This window comes from Coregonus clupeaformis, chromosome 21 (genome assembly GCF_020615455.1).
Source record: "Coregonus clupeaformis isolate EN_2021a chromosome 21, ASM2061545v1, whole genome shotgun sequence".
NCBI lineage: Eukaryota > Metazoa > Chordata > Actinopteri > Salmoniformes > Salmonidae > Coregonus > Coregonus clupeaformis.
This window is the reverse complement of record NC_059212.1, coordinates 22,427,419-22,447,640: the sequence shown is the minus strand read 5'-3', so window position 1 is coordinate 22,447,640 and position 20,222 is coordinate 22,427,419. Positions and strand designations below refer to the sequence as shown.

Sequence of the window (20,222 nt, the reverse complement as noted above, 5' to 3'; positions counted from 1 at the left end):
ACATGGTTAAAAGCTTTATGTGAACTCTCTCAACCAATGTTAACCCTTTACACTCGTAACCGAAAACGGCTAAATTGAAACGCAGTGGCTGTACAGTAACATGCTATACATGACTTCAGAGCTCAGGCTCAGATCTTCACAGCGCTGTTTAGGTTTTGACTGACAGCTGTTCTGAGCTTGAGCACCGAGCGCAACAAGAAGTGCCCCCATCCCTCCCGGTGATTGAGCAACTTTAGCACATTTTTTGTTGACTTGAGTGAGGGAAATGCTGTAAATTAAGAGGACCCGGTGTATTTTGAAAGATGAGACATTGAGGATTATAATAAATACTGCTTTGATGTCATACAAGTGAGCCAAACACCCGTGAGTCCAAATGTGCACTTTTCCATATCATAAAATACTTTGACTCATTTCTCTCTGCCTCCTTCTTTCCACTCCTTTCCTCTTTTGACCTCACCCTCACACCGTCCCCCCCTACTCACAAGGCAGGCAATACGTTTGACCTCATCTTTACTAGATGCTGTTCTTCTACTAATCTCACTGCAACTCCCCTCCAAGTCTCCGACCACTACTTCGTATCCTTTTCTCTCTCGCTCTCCTCCAACACTACTCACTGCCCCTTCTCAGATGGTAATGTGCCGTCGCAACCTTCGCTCTCTCTCTCCCGCTACTCTCTCCTCTTCCATCCTATCATCTCTTCCCTCTGCTAAATCCTTCTCCCTCCAATCTCCTGATTCTGCCTCCTCTCCTCCCTCTCTGAATCTTTTGACTCTCTATGTCCCCTATCCTCCCGGCCAGCTCAGTCCTCCCCTCCTGCTCCATGGCTTGACGATTCATTGCGAGCTCACAGAACAGAGCTCCGGGCAGCCGAGCGGAAATGGAGGAAAACTAGACTCCCTGCGGACCTGTCATCTTTCCACTCCCTCCTCTCTACATTCTCTTCCTCCGTTTCTGCTGCTAAAGCCACTTTCTACCACTGTACATTTCAAGCCTCTGCCTCTAACCCTAGGAAGCTCTTTGCCACCTTCTCCTCCCTGCTGAATCCTCCTCCTCCTCCCCCTCCCTCCTCCCTCTCTGTGGATGACTTCGTCAACCATTTTGAAAAGAAGGTTGACGACATCCGATCCTAATTTATTAAGTCAAATGACACCGCTGGTCCTGCTCACACTGCCCTACCCTATGCTTTGACTTCTTTCTCCCCTCTCTCTCCAGATGAAATCTTGCGATTTGTGATGGCCGGCCGCCCAACAACCTGCCCGCTTGACCCTATCCCCTCCTCTCTTCTCCAGACCATTTCCGGAGACCTTCTCCCTTACCTCACCTCGCTCATCAACTCATCCTTGTCCGCTGGCTATGTCCCTTCCATCTTCAAGAAAGCGAGAGTTGCACCCCTCCTCAAAAAACCTACACTCGATCCCTCCGATGTCAACAACTACAGACCAGTATCCCTTCTTTCTTTTCTCTCCAAAACTCTTGAGCGTGCCGTCTATAGCCAACTCTCCTGCTATCTCTCTCAGAATGACCTTCTTGATCCAAACCAGTCAGGTTTCAAGACTGGTAATTCAACTGAGACTGCTCTTCTCTGTGTCACGGAGGCTCTCCGCACTGCTAAAGCTAACTCTCTCTCCTCTGCTCTCATCCTTCTATACCTATCTGCTGCCTTTGATACTGTGAACCATCAGATCCTCCTCCACCCTCTCTGAGTTGGGCGTCTCCGGCGCGGCACACTCTTGGATTGCGTCCTACCTGACAGGTCGCTCCTACCAGGTGGCGTGGCGAGAATCTGTCTCCGCACCACGTGCTCTCACCACTGGTGTCCCCCTGGGCTCAGTTCTAGGCCCTCTCCTATCCTCTCTATACACCAAGTCACTTGGCTCTGTCATATCCTTACATGGTCTCTCCTATCATTGCTACGCAGACGACACTCAATTAATCTTCTCCTTTCCCCCTTCTGATAACCAGGTGGCGAATCGCATCTCTGCATGTCTGGCAGACATTTCAGTGTGGATGTCGGATCACCACCTCAAGCTGAACCTCGGCAAGACGGAGCTGCTCTTCCTCCCGGGGAAGGACTGCCCGCTTCATGTTCTCGCCATCACAGTTGACAACTCCGTTGTGTCCTCCTCCCAGAGTGCAAAGAACCTTGGCGTGACCCTGGACAACACCCTGTCGTTCTCCGCTAACATCAAAGCGGTGACCCGATCCTGTAGGTTCATGCTCTACAACATTCACAGAGTACGACCCTACCTTACACAGGAAGCAGAACAGGTCCTAATCCAGGCCCTTGTCATCTCCCGTCTGGATTACTGCAACTCGCTGTTGGCTGGCCTCCCTGCCTGTGCCATTAAACCCGTACAACTCATCCAGAACGCTGCAGCCCGTCTGGTGTTAAACCTTCCCAAGTTCTCTCACGTCACCCCGCTCCTCCGCACACTCCACTGGCTTCCAGTTGAAGCTCGCATCTGCTACAAGACCATGGTGCTTGCCTACGGAGCTGTGAGGGGAACGGCACCTCCTTACCTTTAGGCTCTGATCAGTCCCTACACCCAAACGAGCGCATTGCGTTCTTTCACCTCTGGCCTGCTGGTCCCCCTACCTCTGCGGAAGCACAGTTCCCGCTCAGCCCAGTCAAAACTGTTCGCTGCTCTGGCACCCCAATGGTGGAACAAGCTCCCTCACGACGCCAGGACAGCGGAGTCACTGACCACCTTCCGGAGACACTTGAAACCTTACCTCTTTAAGGAATACCTGGGATAGTATAAAAGTAATCCTTCTACCCACCCCCCAAAAAAAATACATACCAATAAAAAAAAAAAAAAAAAATAAAAATATATATATATATATATAAAACAAATGAAAAATTAAAATATACTCTAAAAATAAGAAAAAATATAAAAATTAGACAAATACTGGATAAGAGCGTCTGGTAAATGATGTAAATGTAAATAAATGTCATGTCATGTACAGTGTCAACGTTTATGATCATTATGTTTGATGTACAGTTACAAGATGACATGGTGTCATACCCTGGGTTGTTCTGAACAGAATGAGCCTGTTTGTCTACTGTAATCCTTTCTATGCACACCAACATTACGATCCGTTTCCCTGAATTGTGTGAAAGCCTACCACTGTAATATCATATTTTATAACTTAGCTAGTCATGTTGGCAATAGAACAAGCTTATGTTGCACCTACAACACATTTTCCAGGAATATTCTTATGTTACTGAATGTATTCAGAGTATTTTCAGATTTCGTTATCAACAAATGTGGAGAAAAGTACAGTAAATGTAAAATGCACATAAAATCAACAGTTTAATGTTTACATTCAATCTTGTGTCATGTGAACTGTTGTGTCCTCACCTTTGGTCTAATAAAATCTCAAAACTGCTCCCTTTCAATTGCTACCATGGTTATGCATATGCATTTCATATTTCTTCTGTAAGAAACATTTCAATTTAACCCCATCCATATAGGCCAATTCCCACTAGCGTAAAGGGTTAAAACAGCCAAGCACTCAAATTCACATTATTTTGTTTCTAAGTGGGACCAACTTTTTAGGACTACATTTGCGGAGCTATATAGCTCCTTTATAGATCCCGGTCCTCTCCGGCAGCTCAGTCTGTATAATAATGTAAACCGGCTGAAGGAGCCTGTAAAACTGATTTAATGATTTGGGCTCCTCACATTCTGAAGCAGCATACTTGACTCACTGGGTTCAAATGGAAGTCAGTCTAAAACAATAATACGGTCTATAGCACCCAGTCTTCAAACCTCTCTATTTAGGCTGTCATAGATGGCACATAACAGATGTCATAACAAAATACGGAGTGGCTGTGGATCCAACTTTTCTGGACCCTTGTTCCTGACAGCTTAAGGTCGCGAAACTTCTGCACGTGCGGGATTCTCTACTTTATGGCAGTGGTCTCTGCTCATAGAGAACTGGCTACTCTAGCGAATAATGGTTGTTTTAATAACATTAGATCAAAGCTGAATCAATGTCTGCAAGGTCACATAATGATAGTGTTCTACATAACAGAACCAAATATTATAGCATAGTATAACGTTACTGTAAAACAAAACACCACCTCATTTCTTATGAGATTTTTTGGATGATTGTGCGAATGGTCGCATTTGTTTCTCATGTGGCCATAACTCAACAGCGTGCCACTAAACAAAATATGTGCTTTGATTGAAACAAAGCACAGGCAGGCTATGCTACAGTTTGTTAACACCATCTGTTCTGCAATTCGCTCACTACATAATTCAAAACACTGTAGGCTACTTGAAACAACACCGTATAACTCAAGAATATCTAAATGCATATCCCCATGAAACTGATTGGGATCAAATGGTTGGTATGCAGATGCTTCTTGGATGTTCCACTGGTAAACATGAAGAATTATAATTCAAGATTGACAGTGAGAAATGTGAAGGGAGGGTGACAACAAAAATGTGTGCGTAAAGAAACACATGCACAGAACGTGATTTGGATTTTCAGCTCTGTGGAAAAGGGATCCAGGGGGGGGCGGGGTGGTGACGGGGGCGTGACGGTTACCTACGAATACGCAGCCTCGGCCCCAAAAAAGTGTTATAGCAAAAACAAGTAAAATGCCATCAACTAATATCAGGATCTAACACAAGAAAGGCTTTATAACCGTAAATTCAATTTCAGTGTTACCTATAACAAAAACATAAATATTTAGCTATTAGCCAAATTGAGTCAGATGACGGCAGCTGTGACCTCATAGCAAGAAAGATACACATTCTCACTAAACTGTTTATGTTCCTGTGGCAGCTCTCCTAAATGAGTCATCATGGAGAGCTGTCTTGACACGCGCCTGAAACCTGAAACCTCTATTGGAGTAGACATCGGCCTACGTACTGACAGTTTAAATATCCTCTGAGGTACTGCTTAATAACCTGTCCAAAAAAATTGCAATGACCATTACGGACGTTTGATCACACTTTAAAACATCTCACTATTAGGGCCATGGGACCTGACCAGGGAAAACCAATGACCTGGTTAGTATAGCTTTTTCGCTGTTTTGTAGGCAAGCAGGTCATAGAAGAGTGTCTAACCTACCAGGACAGTTTTGGTTGTGTGCTGATCAGTTGTTGTATGTCTGGACTGATCAGTGGTTGAACGTGTGGACTTGGTCCTCTCCTCTTCGTGTCGATGAACCCAGCCTCGCAAGTTCTGAGCCAGACTGGATTATAGGGGAAGGAGGAATATTCCGTTAGAAGTCATACTTTATTAACTTCAATGTAAGAACTGTTGAAGGCAGCTGCTAGCTTTCATATGAACCTCATCCCTCTCAAATGACGATGGATTGAAGATTGAGTGAGTTTCACAGTTCCAGACACCTTTTCAGTCCACTGTGACGGCGTCAAAACGACTGGTGAACAGTTTGGTTTGATGAGCAGCCAACATGGATCACACATTAGTGTCTAGTTAGCAATGAGAAAGACAAAGGCTAGCTTCTACAGAGTACTGAGTGGACTCATTTATACTCAATTCAGGTAGGTAATACAGTGAATTCAATATGGAATTCTAATTCTGAAATCGAGGTACACTAGTCTTATGTAGCCAGATGTTCTAATCTTGCTTCCATACTGGTGATCGAGACAAGAAGGCTGGAAGATTGAGGCTAAGTAGAACCAAATTCTCGGCTGTTAGTAGGCTACTAATCAGATGGACTTGGTTAGTACTGACCGGAGGGACTTGGACCTAGAGACAGGAGAGTGGGATTGGCAGGGGGGCGAGGAGGGTGACCCAAACAGGAGAGGCTCCTTCTTGACCACAGCTAGAGCCATCTCCTCTGGAGTATAATCCTCCCACCTACTGCACAGAGAGGGGAGAGAGAGGTGAGGGGAGAGAGAGAGAGAGAGAGAGAGAGAGAGGTGAGGGGGGAGAGAGAGAGTGAGGTGAGGGGAGAGAGGAGAGAGGGAGGTGAGGGGAGAGAGGAGAGAGGGAGGGTGGTGAAGGGAGAGAGAGAGGGAGTTGAGGGGAGAGAGAGAGAGAGGGAGGTGAGGGGAGAGAGAGGTGAGAGAGAGAGAGAGAGAGAGAGAGAGAGAGAGAGAGAGAGAGAGAGAGAGGTGAGGGGAGAGAGAGGAGAGAGGTGAGGGGAGAGAGAGGAGAGAGGGAGGTGAGGGGAGAGGAGAGAGGGAGGGAGGTGAAGGGAGAGAGGGAGAGAGAGAGAGAGAGAGGGAGAGAGAGAGAGAGAGAGAGAGAGAGAGAGAGAGAGAGAGAGAGAGAGAGAGAGAGAGAGAGAGAGAGAGAGAGAGAGAGAGAGAGAGAGAGAGAGAGAGAGAGATTAATCAACACCGACAACACATTCACCTCCCCTCGTTGTGATCTCGTTGTGATCCAGCTGCTGATATGCTGGTGTATGCTGTGGCTTTTCCTTGTGGCCTAAGGACTGGAATATTAACCGGAATAATCAGTTACTTACTCTGGCCATCCCAGGTGTTCATCAATTATTTGGTATTTACAGTCTTGTCCCATCGCTGCAACTCCCATATGGACTCGGGAGAGGCAAAGGTCGAGAGCCATGCGTCCTCTGAAACACGACCCCGCCAAGCCGCACTGCTTCTTGACACACTGCTCACTTAACACGGAAGCCAACCGCACCAATGTGTCGGAGGAAACACTGTACAGCTGGCGACCGAAGTCAGCGTGCGTGCGCCCCGGCCGGCCAAACCCTCCCCTAACCCGGACGACGCTGGGCCAATTGCGCGCCGTCTCATGGGTCTCCCGGTCGTGGCTGGCTGTGACAGCCTGGGATCGAACCCAGGTCTGTAGTGACACCTCTAGCACTGCGATGCAGTGCCTTAGACCGCTGCGCCACTCGGGAGGCCCTGTGTTCATCAGTTCTAAACGAGCAGCTGATTCACATCTGGAACAAACAACTCTGCAGATGACTCGATAGCCAAACATTTCCCCTCAGTTGATGAATTAGGTCATAAGTTAATGAAGGGGGTTAAGTTGAGTTTTACGCAGTGACCTGCAAAAATAACCTGCAGAGCCAGTGACCTCTCTTCTTCACGCACACAGCAGGAGAAGTTGGACTGGATGTCTCCTGGGAATAGTTTGATAAATGGTCTGTTCCATTTCAAAAACTGTTAACCAGATGAGCCTTGGGCTCCAGATCAGAAGGCCACAATAGGGTGGAGAATACGGGCATTAAACGGCCCATTAGCCAAAAAATGCAGTATTGTGTATATGTTCTATAGCCTAGTCCCAGATCTGCTCATGTTATGTAGCCTAGCTAACTCCTATGATGACCAGGCTATATGTTCTACGACTTCTCATATCGAATGGCCCGTTACCACACAATGCTCTTCACCGAGCAGTTTGAGTTAGCCTAGTACTGTACTACCATCTGCTCAAAGCAGGCTATTTGAAGTAGATGATGTAGTACTTTGTAGCGGGTAGCTGGACACATGGGGACGACCAGTGGTGACTGTCAAATTAAACTGGCCACTAAAAAGACACACCCCTTGTAATACTATTTTATTGTGCTCTGCTTGTAACACTCCAATTCAACCCACATATTTTTCACCACAGAATGATGTGTCTAAATAAGGTAAACATATGTGAGTCCTGTATAACAGGATGTAAATATTATCACCAAGATAAAATGAACAATCTCTCCATTCCCCTCAAAAAAAGAAGGGCTGGAAATAGACGCTTATTCAAACAGAAACAACAGACCAACCCCTCTACAGTTCTTTTTTTTTTGGACAGAATGAAGTGCTCTTGGATGCATCTGATTCTACTCCAGAAGCCTGGTAAAACACTTGAGTGTACCCACTTTTCTTCAATTCAGCATGATTCTTTTTTTTACAAATCTTATTCCTGGTTCGTGAGCATTTTTCCAAGACAAAGATGTAGCTTTAAAGCATAGGCGAAATTGCCACAGGTCGATTTGTCCCTCCAAACAATTTCTTTAACATCTATTTTAGAAACAATGGAAAAATGTGTAGAATTGCAGGAAATTTGCTTTAAAACTACAACATTTCCTCTCATCCTCATGGCATGTAACTACTTTTGCAGTAACTACTTTGTTGTTGTAATATCCCTAACGGACATGGAAGTTTCACCAATTAAGAATTCCAGCTTTAAAGCCTATCAATCTAAACTCTTTTATTGCGCGTGATCTGGCCGATGGTGTGTAAATAGTGTAATTCCTGTCAGCGTGCATGCAAGATTTTGTTATTCTGGGAACCAAGATTACGTGAATTGTGAGATAATTGTCATTTGTAAAGAGTACCTGAACACTGAAAACACTTATGCAACCTCACACCTCTAGTTGATTTTCCGTTAGTCCATAAAAACAGCAAAGTACTTCTGAAAACTGGGTCCCTCTCCAATGAATTAACGAGTCTAGGGTGTACCCCAGACATATGATTACAGTAATTTACATTCCCGTACAGTAAGCGCATCCCATCTATTTCCTTAAGTCATTCTTCAGGCTCTGGGAAACGAGTGTCTCGAGACAGGCTCTGCCAGAACACTGAGGTACAATCACAAGTCAGTGAGAGACTTAGCAGAAACCATTGGTTCTCGTTGATACATAACGGTGCATCACGTTTCCTATAGGGCTAAAGTGCTGTGCTAAGGGTTCTTTGGTTTTACTTATCCTTATATGAGAAGGAACCACCTGGTGTGAGACTGTGAGTGGAACAAATTGTTATAGATTAGGTTTTTAAATCATTGTGGGCAGGAAATGACAGTGACAGATGTCCAAGACAAACCGATAATGAATCAGTTTGTCATGGCAGCAGACCGCATTTAGAAGCAATTCAAAGGAAACAAACTAAAACACTAACGAAAAATGAAAAGAAACTCCTGGGAACAAAAAATAGGATAACTGTGCGTTTTCAGTTACAAGGGTAGTGTGTGTGTGTGTGTGTGTGTGTGTGTGTGTGTGTGTGTGTGTGTGTGTGTGTGTGTGTGTGTGTGTGTGTACGTGCATGCACACATACTGTATATTTTTAGAGAGAACATATGTATAAACAGTATTATAAGTATATTGGGTCAGGAAACCCTCATGTTCATGTTGTGTTAATTACCTGTCCTGGGATTGGTGGGATTGTGGGTACTGGGCATCCAGGGGCTCCAGTGGGGACTGGGGGGCTGGTGTTTCCTCCCCACTCCTCAGTTGTTGGTCAGGGGAGAAGCTGAGCAGATGTCGGCTGCTTTGTGGCTTCCCAGTGGACAGGCTGAAGTTGCTGGGCTCTGACTCCCACACACTGAGACCAGAGGGACAGGGCAAGGCCTTCAGTTACATAAGCCAGGCCAAACACAGCAAGAACAATATGGACTAACACACACACATTGATTAGAACATTATTAGAGCATTAGAGACTTTAAAGTATTTCCCTTTAAGGACAGGAACGTTCTGTAGTGAATCAGTCACACAAAAACACACACACAGTGGTTGAAAACTGTTTTCAATTTGACAATTTGATGGTAGTGTTTAATTTGTTATGAATCCATAAAGGCTCTTCAAACATTTTTCCTAAAGAAGTCAAACTTTTTATCAAAATGGTCAAAATGCCTACACAAGCATGAAACAACAAAGATGGGCGATGAAGACAAGAGGAAGATTGATCCCAACAACAGATCAGGAAGCAGAGGATTGGTTATTGTGGCCAGACAACAGACTGAAAACCACAAAGAGCTTCATGTGGCTTAGGAGAGGGATGGCACTCTTGGCTAAAACACACAAACACACACACACACACACACAGCGAAAGAGAGAGAGAAGAGGATAACACTGTGTGGTCTCCTACTTGAGCCCAAACAATACCAGACCCTGTAAAGACCTGAGAGAGGCGCTCAACACAAAGACACACGTCTATGGGCTCCTTATATGGACAAGTTGTGCAGTAGTATCAAATTAAAACAGTTACAAAAAACCTTACACCCTTCAAATGCCTGCAAATTAAACCAAACGTGTGAGTGACAAAATATAAACTCAGCAGCAGGACCTTATTCATTGAAAAAACATTTGATGATGATTTAAGCTATGACTGGAAATACTGGTGTTGTTTTTATTAAACTAGTCTCACCATGAGCCGGAAACATTAGTGAACGTTCACTCAGCTCCTGGCCAGGGTTTATTGAACAAATACTTGTGAGAGGATTTAAAGGGACATGTCCATTCAGAACGGAGTGATATAATACATTTAGAGTGTAGAAATAAATAAGCTGATGTCCAGGCTGTGTCTCCAAACCGGCCGGCCGGCGTGGAAGGGAAGCAACGCTCCCACATTCCTAATTCTGGGAAGCTTGAGCGTATGGAAAACTCGAAGCCCTTCTCCTCTCCCGACTCTCATCCAACTTTCCGAAGCCTTCCTTCATGAGGGAATTTTTTGGGGGGGGATGTGGCACTTTTTCCAAGACATTGGGGGAAAACGCCTAATTTATACAGCATGTTGGTGAATTATCGAGATCTGGACATAGCAAAGAGCTGACTGACTGACTGGCTGACATAAAAGCCTCCCATTGATAGATCATTCATTTGGATGGATGATCATATGTGAATGTGGTTGGCTTTAAGTCTGGAAACTGGAGGAGAGAGACTCAAACACATTGTTTGTGACAGATACTACAGTGAGACACTGCATGAGGGGTTGTGGAGGGTTGTAGTGACACACACATACACACACACACCAGTGACCAGTGCTCACCTTATGGGACCAGTGTTAAGCACGAAGAAGACCAGGACGACCATGAGACACACAGCTCGTCTCTTTGGAGCCGTCACCTTCAGAACAGTGTTCTGTGGAGAAAGAGACCAATAAACTGATTTAACCTAGCTGGCTCTACGCAAGCTATGCATTGGCACAAACGTTCACCTATCAAATCATGCTAGATCAGTGATTACTTCAATAAAATGAATCGACCCTTAGCGCCCCGCCCCTGTGCACTTGCGGAGGTCCAAGAGGATTGGATAGGTGTTAACAATGTGGCAAAAATCCCCTCTCGCTTATCATAGGCCAAGGTGGGGCTACTACCATATTGCTTAATGCTTCACCTATGAATTCCTCTGAAATCTACGGGGCTAGACACTTTTCTAGTCCTATCAGATCCCCAAAGTGATCAAGAGTACAAGGGACGAAGCAACTTCCTGGAATTAAACACATCCCTGCTCTTAGTGCCTGTCTGAGCCTGTGGCACTGTTCAAATACCTTCAAAACGCAACCTTGCTTCCTCCTTTCCTTAAGATAATCACTGCTATGTAAGTGAGTGAAAAGATAAAGTCATGGTTTCCACCCCATTGTTTCCACTTATCTTACGTTTTAGATCTGTGATTTTCTAAAGGAAGGGTGCAATTTGAAGGTGTTCAAACCGGGCCGTCCCTCACCTCAGTAAGCAGTCCCTCCAGCTGGGTTCTGAGGGATCCGTTCTCCCGGAGCAGCCTCTGGTTCTCACACAGTGCACCCTTGAGACGGGCCTCCAGGGCCTGCTGGGCCTCTTTCCTCCTCAGCCTGGACAGTGTGGCCGACTCACGGTTCTTCAACATCCTCTGCTGCCGCCGCACCGCACACACCTGGACAGGTGGAGAAGGGGGGACTGATATAATAATGTGACATGGTCATAAGACAGGGGCTTTTATAAGTTCAAAGTTACCACACATATTCAGCAGTATGTGGTCCATGTGAGAATCAAACCCACACCAACTCGCAAACACCATGCTTAAACCAACTCCACCTATTCAGAACAAACATTAACAATTCAAAATGGATGTCCGCAACACAGCAGAACTTGAAGATTATATGATACGAGTACATTGGCTTGGGCATGCAGATGGCATTGGCTGTATGTTTACAAAACCAATCTGGTGACGCCAGTTACACCAGACATAAGCCATATCCGACAGTAACACCTTTTGGACGCCATCTTGACTGCTCAGACAGAGCAGGCTATTTGTTTATCTAACAGAGCACATTACATTCAGTCACATACTCACTCAGTCAAACTCAACAGGTGCAGCTGCTGCGAAAGATGGAAAAAGTGACCCGGAATCATCAATTACAAGCTGATAATGACTCCAGCATGTTTCCCCAGAACGGACCTAATTCGTCCTAACTTCACACTTGCACGCACACACTGCCTTTTCCCATGTCGGAGTGGGCTGGGAGCTGGACGGACATTGTTAAGACGCCGACATAATTAATGGTGGGATTATGTAAGGACGACCATACAGGGAGAGAGGAGAGAAGGGGACAGGACATTCTGAGTGTTAAAGAATGACCATGAGAGGAATGCTCTTGCAATGTTTTAGGAAAATAATCAATTTGATTAAATGAAACAGAATATAGCGCACAGGTTAAGCCTAACAGTTCCATTGTATTTTTAGAAGGCAGACAGCCATTGTTTATGTAAACCCAGAGCCAGACACTCAGAGTTTAGTAACTGGCATACATTCTGATGTCCTCCAATGCCCTCTCTGAGTCTTTCTACCACTGAGCCATAGACCACTGCTGCACCCCATTTCTGAGGCCATGCTTCGTAACATTTCTAATAGCACAGCTTTCGGAGCTATGCAAATTCAGACCACACAGTTTTATTTGGTCTCCGTAGAAACAGATGTATTTTGGGAGGGGGGCTGCCATCGGTGAGGGGGAGGATACGTGTCCTGCAAGGGGAAAATGATACCCTGCCTTTAGTAACTACTACATTGCCAACAGTACAAACTCCCCCTCCTCCACAATGGTAGACAGTCAGCATTCTAGCACTTCAGTGACCGTGGCGAAAACAGGGAGTCGGGAACATAATCTAAATCAGACGCTGAAAATTAGAATTATATGAAACTATGAGTTGGCGCTGTCAAGAAATGTAGATTACAGCGTGGTTGTTGATTGGAGGATGGGATGATTGTTGTAACACTCTGGGCGGTGGGGGGGAAAATGGGGAAATAAGCCGTTTTTGTGCGGTGAGATAACATCAAGCTCGCAGGACCATGAAGTTATTGTTTTACGCCATTGTTTTAAATTGCCGTAGCCATTTTTAAGCAGTTCCTTTGTTTACAAACTACTGCCCAGACACGAGTGTGCATGCATGCACAAGCACACGTCTTAATCTGAGAATTGGCATCTACCTGTGAGGGATGTCTACCTGGTACTAGTAAAAATTGGTTTTAACAGTACCCAAAACCATCCAGTGATTTTATTTTATCACAGGAAAAGAGCTACTGCGTACAGCAAATACTACAATGTGGGTTTGATTGAATTAAGCCCTATGCTATTGTACTGTACACAGACTTACAGTACAATACATGAACTGTATTTCTTCAAAGGCAGTGAATTAGGATCCAGCAAAGGCTTTTCGAGCCTTCTCCACCATGAGCCATACAAATGATCTATCAATCTATCTATCTATCTATACATCCCTACTGTACTTGTCTGTTCATTTTTCTGAATGAAGATTCAAAAACTGCTTTTTGAAGACCATTCATCCTATTCCTTGGCCGTCGCTTCCAGTTCCCAGGAGCATCTAGTAGACATTTTGGCAGGAAGTTGGCCTCCTACATTACACTGTGAATATCTAGCAGCGTCACTACATAGCCTGCCCCTGCTTTGTAGAAGCACGGCCATAAATTGATATGAAATATCAATGCTATGTTCCTGCTATCAAAAAAACATTACCAGATTAACAGGGAATACATTACATAGTACAGAGAAGCAATACTCCAAGCCACAGCTTCATACTACTTGTCAAACATAGAGAACTAATACTGAATACTGATTGTTAGGGTGGGATTGGCATGTGGTGTGGGGGGTCCGTGGGTGGCTTTTGACCATGTTTTTGGATTCCTCATGTCTTACTCATTGCTAGGAAGAAGTTTGGTCCAAATCATATTTGGGTACTACATTCATTGAATATTATCTGAAACCTATACATTTAAATTGCCAATTTGGGTTCAATCAATTAGCCTAATTTCTGAGATAAAATTATATTTCAACAAAATAATGTTTCAGGAATGTATCTGTTACTAACTACAGAAATTATTTCAGAACAATCGGAGTTGGTGGGTGTCTAAATCCTCTTTCTTGTGCTTTTTGAGGCGGAACGACCCTTAAGTTAAAACTATAACCATTGCATATGGTCATGTATGACAGAATTAGTAACAGAATGAGAGGCTGTGATAGGTTGAGCTACATTTTAAATATATCAGGGCTAAGGGGTGATATTAGGTACAAGGCGAAGCCAGAAGCCACTGTCATGTTTTACCGGTGATGTCAACGATTGTTTTATCTCCTCTTTCATTTGAAACAGGGAGATAATTCACCCATCTTCCTGTGGGCCTCCTTGTCCTCACTGTCTGGGCACAGCCACAGACAGTTAGGCCTTTCAAAAGACCCATTCAGACAATGTGCCCTGCTGAGGTTCCCAGGGGGTTAAAGGTCATTACCAGCCTTACATGAGCCTCAGGGGTGGGAGGAGGAGGAAGACACTCTTCTTCAATTTCCTATCCCCCCCACACGCACACACACACACAAAAAAGCCATCCTTGTCTACTAGCAAGGCAAAAAGCCATGACACAGCAAAATTCCCGCCACTACATTCTGGCCATCACATAGCCACGTAAGCTTTGGAGATGGCTAACAGTTCTAACACAGAGTGAGACTCAAAGAAGGTCTGGAATCAAACCGTTTCCTTCGGAAAATTGCAAGAAGATGTCCATCCAGCCCTTGGCTTCCATTTCAAACGGGTAGCTCTTGGGATACCCAATTTCACTGCAATTAATTAGAGACTGAAGTAATTACATTTTCTGAGATAGTCTAAGAGTTCAGCTAGGGTCTTGATGTGATCTGAAAATAGCACCATCATATTGAGGAAGTAGGAAATCATTATGAAAGTATTTTTTTTACACTGTTTAACGTCTGTTGAGCTACTATATAAATATTTCATTTTCATCATTTCCAGTCATGTTCAACAAGCTGTAAATAATCTGACTGAGCCAACAACTCGATAGCTACTACTAGGGCTACTAACAGGTCAAAGATTTTTGGCAAGCTTTACCACTGTAAAACCCAAATATTGTAGCATGACACAGACAAAATAATTAGAAATTGTATTGGAGAAACTGCTGCCTCAACAATAAGATATTTTTCAATTCTTCTATATTCAGCTTATCCACTTTCTTCAATTTTAGAAAAGTCAAATAATATCATTTTCATTACCACAGTGCTACACATGGTCCTAAACAGTGGTTAACCATTATACGTTATTTTTCCTTCAAGACAAGGCTAAATAAATCAGTCACCCCAGCTGTCCTTATGTCACCTTGTTGGGATGGGTGAGTAGCCTAATGTGAGGGGGTTTCCGATGTCACATGAACGACCAGGCACCAGCGCTCCATCCCCAGTTCTACTAACATTTACTCAGCGATGACGCAACACTGTGCCAACACGCCAAATCTAAATATATCTTCACTTGAGGGACCTTTTTAAGAACAAGCTGAAATATCCCAGTTGTTAAGAGACAGGTATATGTTTTAGATATATGTTTTACGTTACAAGAAAACATTGTTCTAGATGTTTCTAATGTCTCCTCACCACATCATGTTATTGACCTATTTTAGGCTGCAAAATGTCACTGTTATAAATATTTAACTTACCAACCACATAAGGACAGATCCCACCACTCTACTCCCTGGGGGAGTGTCTCACGGATGTGTTCCATCCGTGAGACAAACTTCCCCAGGTAAGTGTTACCACAGTAAAAATCCAGGTGCTCCATTTCTGTCTGACCACTCTCAGGGCCTGTGGGTTTTAAAGCAGCAGTGCCCTCCTAACTACCAGCTTCCTCCCTCCTCCACCTGTCTGGGACCACCAAGCCCCCCAGGCAGTAGACACCCATATCTCTTGATGACTCCCACCTCCCTCCAGATGTCTGGATGGACACTGGGCAGACCCGGGCTTGTTGACTGGAGTAAGATATGACTTTAGGCTAGACGTGTCACCACTGTGTGCATCTAATCTGAGTGAATAAATCATGGAATAAGCCAGAACACTATGCTGGAAGCTACTCTCCAAAAAGGTCAATAGAAAGCAGACACATACAGTGCTCTACGGAGGTCAGATCCATTTCAATGTCAAACATACCTCAGTGTCCACTGCTGTGTTGTGATAGGTCACCGTCATGGGATGGGCTGGGCCAGAGAGGACAGTGGTCCCCATGGTAACATGATGGGGGACGGTTGGCATGGTAACCACCTGGTTGGTGACAGTGAGGAGGGCAGGGGCTGGGGAAGCGATCTGTGGTCCAATCAACTGTCTCGGCTTGAGATGCATTGTGTGACCTGCTGATGACAAAGACCAGATACAGAGTTATGAAAGAGGTCAACCCTTCTGTCTGTCTGTTTTAGCCTTGTCCCAGACCTGGATTAGCTTTAGACTATGGCATGACAGAGTAAGACGAGTTAAAGCACATCCAGATCTGAGACCATCCTATGTCCCACTGGGGCCATTTCCACTCAGAGTACATCCCTGTAATAATTGATGGAATACTGTCATAGTAGACAGCATTTTTCAGCTGGGGAACATGTACAATAGCTCTTTACAATGCTCATCTCATACGATCAGACCTGGATTCAGATAGTATTTGTTTTCTTTCTAACCAGACTGTGAAAAAATGTCCTCATCCTCACCCACGATCACTAAGGATGTCAGGTCATCTGTATTGACCCCCATAAACTCATCAACACCCCAGATCCATCCCACTCCATGTTCAGAGTCAGACTAATTTACTGCTGAGAGCCTGTCCCTCCCTCAGACCCCTTCAGCTGTCTTCCAAGGACCCATTATCAAACAATAAAGCCCTGCCACAGTCACCTTCAAAGCCCTGGCCCTAGTGAAGTCTAATGGATTGTAGTAGGGGCCTGCAGAGGAGAACGCTCCCATGCTAATTACTCTGTAATAATAAAAGTAGCCCTAAGGTCCTACTGAGGTTAAAGTATTTTAGTCGGGCTACTAATGGGCCATGATGCTACTGCCTCAGAGAGAACATGGATGACTCCTGTGAATAGGAAACATTGGAGGAGGTGAGTAGTTGTACAGATGACATCAATACCTATATGATGGATGTATCTGTTTGATCATTGGCATAGAAATTAGAGGTTACGGCAGGTACACGATATGAGTGTGCTCTGTGCTGACGTTCATGAAATATATGTTTTTAAACATTAATATTTCCACACAGTGGAAAACTCTGTCCTTGAGGTTACTGCATGGTATACACTGATCATAGGCTGGACACTGTGTTGCTGTATTTGAGGAGGAGGCAGTAGCCTTATTTGAACAAGAGACAACAGACTGAGGACACCTTGTGGTCAAGAGCAACATGTGCAGTCATAGAAGATACAAACGCATAGAACTGTTCCTCTTTCATTTTGGTGTTGTCCACAGAATGTTGATTCTGCTTTTACTTTTCTTTCAAATGCCACAATCAGGAATATAGACAATATGCACTTATCCACTTAAGATAGGGAAATGGGTCACTAGATCAAATGTGTAAATTTTTACATTTTAGTCATTTAGCAGACGCTCTTATACAGAGCGACTTACTGTAGTGAGTGCATACATTTTCATACTTTTGTCATACTGGTCCCCCGTGGGAATCAAACCCACAACCCTGGCGTTGCAAACGCCATGCTCTACCAACTGAGATACAAGGGAACAAATCAAAGGACTATTGGACTGAGCAAGCCGAATAACCGGAATTACTTCAGTGAATAAGACTCACCAATATAGATGGACATTATTGACAACAAACTGTGCACATTATTTAAATCACTCGTAAAGACATTTCATTGTATCAAGTCAACACAAGCCTACAACAGAATGAACATTCAGTCTCTCACCAGTAGAGGGGGCAGTAGCATGGACCGTCACAGGTGATGGTGCCTTGACCACTGAGACCACAGTCTGTAGGCCAACAGGCTGGATGACAATGGTCCTGGTTTTGAGAAAAGGGGCCACAGGGTGTGTGAGGGGGACAGAGGGGGGCGGTTTGGGCTGGATGGACACCCTCTGGGGAGTGAGCATAGTCGGCAAAGGCTGCATAGACACAGCATCCTCCTGCTGGTAGGGAGATGCATGCACAAGAGAGAAGTAAGTGAGAGTAGTGAGTGGTTAGCCTTCTACTTGTACATAGGGGGAGAGTGTTATGTGAAGTGTAGACTTACTTTCAGGGACAGTGGTGACAGTGAGGAGGTATCACTGAGTGCAGATCCAGGTGATAGGGAGGACCCAGGCACTCCAACACCTGCCAACAAAACAATAGGAACTCAATCCAACTGTCTGTTAGCAGAGGCATCACATTACAGTGTCTCTTTAACATCCTGTGTGAATGAAGTCATTCTACCCAACACAGTACGGGGGCCTCACAGGTGCAGCTTTCCCACGCCAAAGACAGCCACCTAATGTCTACTGACATGGGGGTGACCAGGTTACGTAGAGGGACTGTGTGTGTGTGTGTGTGTGTACTGTATATGCTTTCTAATCTATTACCAGTCGTCTTCACTTACTTTGCCTTGGCATGGGGCCAACAACCCAATCTTGAGTCATTGCTGTTATAGGTTAACTGAAAGTGATGCAATGCTGATGATTTTTACCTGTGCAGCAAGCGTCAGTATCTCCACTGGCGAAGGATCTCCATTGTAACAGATTAATGTCATTCACCTGAGAAACGTGCAGTCTTGTTAGCTGTCACACAGTAGGATAATAACACATAGCATTACATAGAGGGGAAATATGTTGTTTCACCTCTTTCCATGTTGTTTTATTATGTGGTGAGAACTCAAATTCTTGAAGGAGTTCCTCTGCATCACTTAGGTTCTCAAGTTCTTCAAACAGGTTGATGTCTGTAACAATGTTGCAAGAGGAAGAGATCAGTGAAGGATGACAGTCGGTAATTATGTATGTTTCAAGGTTGTGTAGTATCTGAGGTTTTCATATTGTTGGTTAGATGAACTTTACTCTACTTTGCTGAAACATCTGGAAAGTGTTACTATAGGGGCCCCCTAAAACAGTGGAGATTCGGATATGTGGAGGCCAGGGATTGGTCTATTCAAATCACGCCATCTTATGTTACATAAAGCATAGGATATATATATCATGTTTTAACAAAAGGACAAGGAGAGTAATCATATTTGGGATTGGTTTCGTTGCTCTCCAGATTCTGCAGAGTCTGTAAATTGATGCTGAAGTACAGTGTCAGCGGATTTCTTATCAACACATCATCGCAGCATCGTTGTTCGGACACCACAGTTGCAAGAGATCAGTCAAAGTTTCCAAAGCAGCTTCAATACATTCAAAGATGCAGCAAGATGGGGGAAAAGTTACGTATGACCAACCCAGTCAAAACGTTCGGTTTGTACTGCTGAGTATGAGCATCAAAACGCATGTTATATATTGAACACAGCAGTGATTGACTTCGGCAGGAGCTCACCGAAACCGAATACCCGCACCTCAAATGTTCTCCTGTTTGAGCTCCTGTTCCTCTTATTTAATGTTGGCTCAAAAGTACTGTGGAGCTCCTGCATCTAAATGTAAACAGTACCGGTACCTATTTCAGTCCAAGACAAGCACTGGAATAAGTATACGGTTTACTGATACGCTAGTGCCATCTCATTTCCTGACAGTCAATGAAGTTGCACGCAATGATGTATAGGGTTTATACACATCATTGGGGTTGCATGTAGCTAGCGTTTACAACGCAGCTATTTATTTAATAACAAAGATTATAAACATCGCACGTACCCCATTCACCATCCGGATCAATGCAAATATCCGCTAAATCGCTGCCAAAAGGGCCATACTGTAAATGACTGTCTGAATCCAACCGTAACTCTGCCATTTTACTAATGTTAAGAATTCTTAAAATCGTCACAACAAAGGATACGTCACATTTCCTGTCGACTTTCCACCATAGAGATAGATAGAGCACTCATCTTCGTATCTCTGCCATTTTGGCGTCTGTGACAGCATTGGCAGCGCCATTGAGGCCATCTCAATTTTTAAGTAGTAAATTTTTTCTGCATTGGCTAATTGCTCCCAACCCATAGAAATCCCCACCCAGTTGGCTACTTTAAAATGGTGGAAACCCTCAATGGCAATGTCCATGTTAAAACAGGTTATAGCTATGATGAGTCCTCTATCTATCTCTACGTTCTCTACTGTCACCCCTCTGCTGTAAACCGC

At 44.4% G+C, this 20,222-nt stretch overlaps 1 protein-coding gene across 5 annotated transcripts in view; it reads right to left on the bottom strand.

Moving 5' to 3' along the window:
• LOC121535094 (cyclic AMP-dependent transcription factor ATF-6 alpha) overlaps window positions 1–19,958 on the bottom strand; it is a 42,783-nt gene extending 22,825 nt beyond the window's left edge. Inside the window, exons 1-11 of one of the 5 annotated variants that reach the window (XM_041841811.2) lie at window positions 19,782–19,958; window positions 18,786–18,883; window positions 18,635–18,701; window positions 18,206–18,285; window positions 17,882–18,101; window positions 16,125–16,324; window positions 11,378–11,563; window positions 10,701–10,792; window positions 9,078–9,257; window positions 5,716–5,844; window positions 5,086–5,209 (exon numbers count right to left, since the gene is read on the bottom strand). In XM_041841811.2, the coding sequence (XP_041697745.2) occupies window positions 5,086–5,209; window positions 5,716–5,844; window positions 9,078–9,257; window positions 10,701–10,792; window positions 11,378–11,563; window positions 16,125–16,324; window positions 17,882–18,101; window positions 18,206–18,285; window positions 18,635–18,701; window positions 18,786–18,883; window positions 19,782–19,878 (1,473 nt within the window). In that variant the 5' untranslated portion in view covers window positions 19,879–19,958. The remainder of the gene's footprint in view (window positions 1–5,085; window positions 5,210–5,715; window positions 5,845–9,077; window positions 9,258–10,700; window positions 10,793–11,377; window positions 11,564–16,124; window positions 16,325–17,881; window positions 18,102–18,205; window positions 18,286–18,634; window positions 18,702–18,785; window positions 18,884–19,781) is intronic. The other 4 variants (XM_041841810.2, XM_041841807.2, XM_041841809.2 and 1 more) reach the window with 4 other exon arrangements.
• Between the last annotated feature and the right edge of the window lie 264 nt (window positions 19,959–20,222).